We start from the raw sequence: 2,992 nt of genomic DNA, 5'->3' as shown, positions 1-2,992 counted from the left end.
ATATATATATATATAGCCTTCCTTCTTTTTCTTCCTTCATCCCAGTCATTCCTTCCTTTGAGCAATTTCTTTCCCTTTCCTATAATCTATTGTATGTTTTAAGTTTTACATATTCTTCAGGTTCCTACACCAGGGAGAAAATATGGTGTTTACACATGTGGGTCTGATTTATTTCACTTATGAATATGACTCTAGTTGCATCCATTTACCTACAATACCCTCCAGTTTATCTTTTTCATAGCTGAGCAATACTCCATTGTATAAACATATCACATTTTTTAAATGTATTCCTCATTTGATGGGCATTTGGTTTGTTTCCAGGATTTAGCTATAACAAATTGTGCTGCTATAAACATGAGTGCACATATATTGCTGGGGTATGATGTTTTTAATTCTTCTGGAAAAATACCCAGAAGGGGAATAGCTGGGCTAAGTGGGGCTTCCCATCCTAGTTTTGTGAGGAATCTCTAGACTGATTTCCAGAGTGGTTTCACCAATCAACACTCCCACCAGCAGTGGAGAAGTGTTCTTTTTTCCCACAGCCTCTCCAGCATTTGTCACTGGTTGATTTCTTAAGGATAGCCATTCCTTGTGGAGTGACATGGCATCTCAGTGTTGTTTTAATTTGCACTTCTCAAATGACTAACAATGTTGAACATATTTTCATGTATTTATTTGCCATTAGTATTTCTTCATCTGAAAAGTATGGATTCATCTCAGATGCCCATTTTTGGATTGCACCTTTGAATTTGGGGGGCCCTATTTTTTAATTCTTTATGTGTTCTAGGTAGAAGTTGTTTGTCTGAGGGTCAGTTGGCTAAAACTTCTCCCAATTCGTGGATTTTCTTTTTACTCTATTGATGATTTCTTTTGATATGCAAAAACTTTCAATAAGATGAGAGCCCAGTTTTTGGTACTTTGAAGTATTTCCCATGCAGTTTAGAATGGATCAAAGATCTAAACAGTAAAACAGAGAATCCATTCTCTATCATTACTGCTGAGACTGCCACTATTATACAATGTTCTTCACTAGTACAAGAAACCATGTACCAAGGCTAATTTGCAAAGCTGGTACTTAACTGCCATAAGACTCAGTAAACCCATACAGAATTGTCTTTAAGCAGGCTCCTACTAATTTCTCAATTTTATATACTTTTGCAACTATTTCCTGAAGCAAAAGATTTAGGACAATGTTTTGATTAATCAATACACTGAACTAAATTCAATTAAATTGCCTCCAGCAAGACTTCATTCAGATGGCTATGGACAGATCAGTGTGTCCCACAACCAGGTCAAAAAGCTTTCTCATATCCATTATTACCGTGTATCTCCTGCACTCAAGGAGCTGAAAAACTGCTAGCTGACATATGAAAGATATATGGCCTCACCTTGTATTTCTGCACTACTTCTTAAAAAGGATTAAAGAGTAAACAGCAGGAAGTACTGCCAAAACATTAGAAAGGTTGTGTGTTTCTTGTGTAGGTGAAACCGTGCCTCAATATAGAGGGATCCTGACTCATGATCAGAAAGGGACTGATGGTTGGAAAACACACAGTAATTACTTTAGAAGTACCCAGCAACCATGAACCGAGTCTAGGAAGTACAGTCATAGAAGTGTGAAAGATGGTGGAGACAGTGTAAAAAGATATGAACGTGCTCACCAATAGAAGGATGCTCTGTGTGGCTCTGGACTCAGGGGATCTGAGAGAGACATTACTGGTGTGAATGTGTTGAACCTGCTGCTTGTGTCTGTACAGGATGAAAATCATAGAGCCACTGGTCCAGATAATAAGCAAAGAAAAACAAACTTCAGGTACAACTACAAATGATATATAGATTGAGCCAAGGACCACCCCGTAGTCAACAAGACAACAGTAACCTACATTTACTTTCTTTCTGATGTTTTCACCATATCCTTTTCCAGACAAGTACCCTGAGTACAGAGGAATAATTAAATTGAACACCATATTTAGGATCCAACAGAGTCTAAGGGACAAGCCAATGTACTTTAGAACTCTACCTTTAACATCTTTCCAGCAAGAGTTCATGGGGCTGATCATGATGTTCTGGACAAAACTCAAGATGCAGATGGTACCAATTGACACAACCCTGCCCACTCTCTCAATATAGGAGAGAAGTTTGCACACAAAATCACTGAAGAATTGTTTCCACCCAAAGACTACCATTGTGTGTGGAACTCCTCTGGAAAAAAGAACAAAGAGGTTGGCTACAAAAAAGTGTTTCAGAATCACATCTGTGGACCTTAAACTATTTCCCTTGTGGACAAGGAAAAAATGATGGTAAAGAAGGAAGAAATTTCCCAGGATACCGATGATTATCTGAGACAAGAAGATTATTCCTATTGCTAAATTGTTTGAACGCATTTCATCATTTCCTTCTAAAATTTCATTCATATTGTGTTGGCATTCATTCCCCTGCATAACATGGCTCATTGCAGAGATTTGACACCAAAATAACTTTGGTGGAGTAATCATGTGGAGTTTCAAAAATCTGAAGAGTGCAAGGAAATGAAGGGAATTTTCATTTCATTTCATTTGGAAGTCATCATGAAGGGTGAGGTGGTGCTAACCTGGGGAGAAATGACAAGTGACAGCATAACACAAAGAAAGTATACGCCAAAACTTTCATTCAATCTAGAAATTTGTCTCAGTTGTTGTGAAAAACCTCAACGGATTAATTGCAAATGGATATGTAAAAAAATAATATAGGTCAAATTATTAATTTGCTCTAATAAAAAGAGAACATTTCTTAGCAAAATAGTAAATGTATTGGTGAAATTGCACATTATATTAAAACTAAGATTTATTTTCAGAAAAAGACAATAAGTTCTTTCGTAGGTAAAGAACATGTATAATATGTTGAATGACATTATTAATCAGGAAACTGAAATAAACTACTACCTGGTAATATCATACATCATTCAGAAATCTAAAATGATATGGCAAGATAGGTCAGGTTTGGTAAAAACATG

The 2,992-nt window shown here is 36.5% G+C and overlaps 1 protein-coding gene across 1 annotated transcript in view; it reads right to left on the bottom strand.

The window, feature by feature from the left end:
- The window catches only part of LOC102027120 (vomeronasal type-1 receptor 3-like), a 10,345-nt gene extending 7,961 nt beyond the window's left edge, over positions 1-2,384 (bottom strand). Inside the window, exon 1 of the mRNA XM_005412731.2 lies at positions 1,605-2,384. Within this exon, the coding sequence (XP_005412788.2) occupies positions 1,605-2,384 (780 nt within the window). The remainder of the gene's footprint in view (positions 1-1,604) is intronic.
- Positions 2,385-2,992: the final 608 nt, after the last annotated feature.

Source organism: Chinchilla lanigera, unplaced genomic scaffold, assembly GCF_000276665.1.
Source record: "Chinchilla lanigera isolate Chin_1 unplaced genomic scaffold, ChiLan1.0 scaffold00157, whole genome shotgun sequence".
Lineage (NCBI taxonomy): Eukaryota > Metazoa > Chordata > Mammalia > Rodentia > Chinchillidae > Chinchilla > Chinchilla lanigera.
This window is presented reverse-complemented; position numbering and strand designations above follow the sequence as displayed.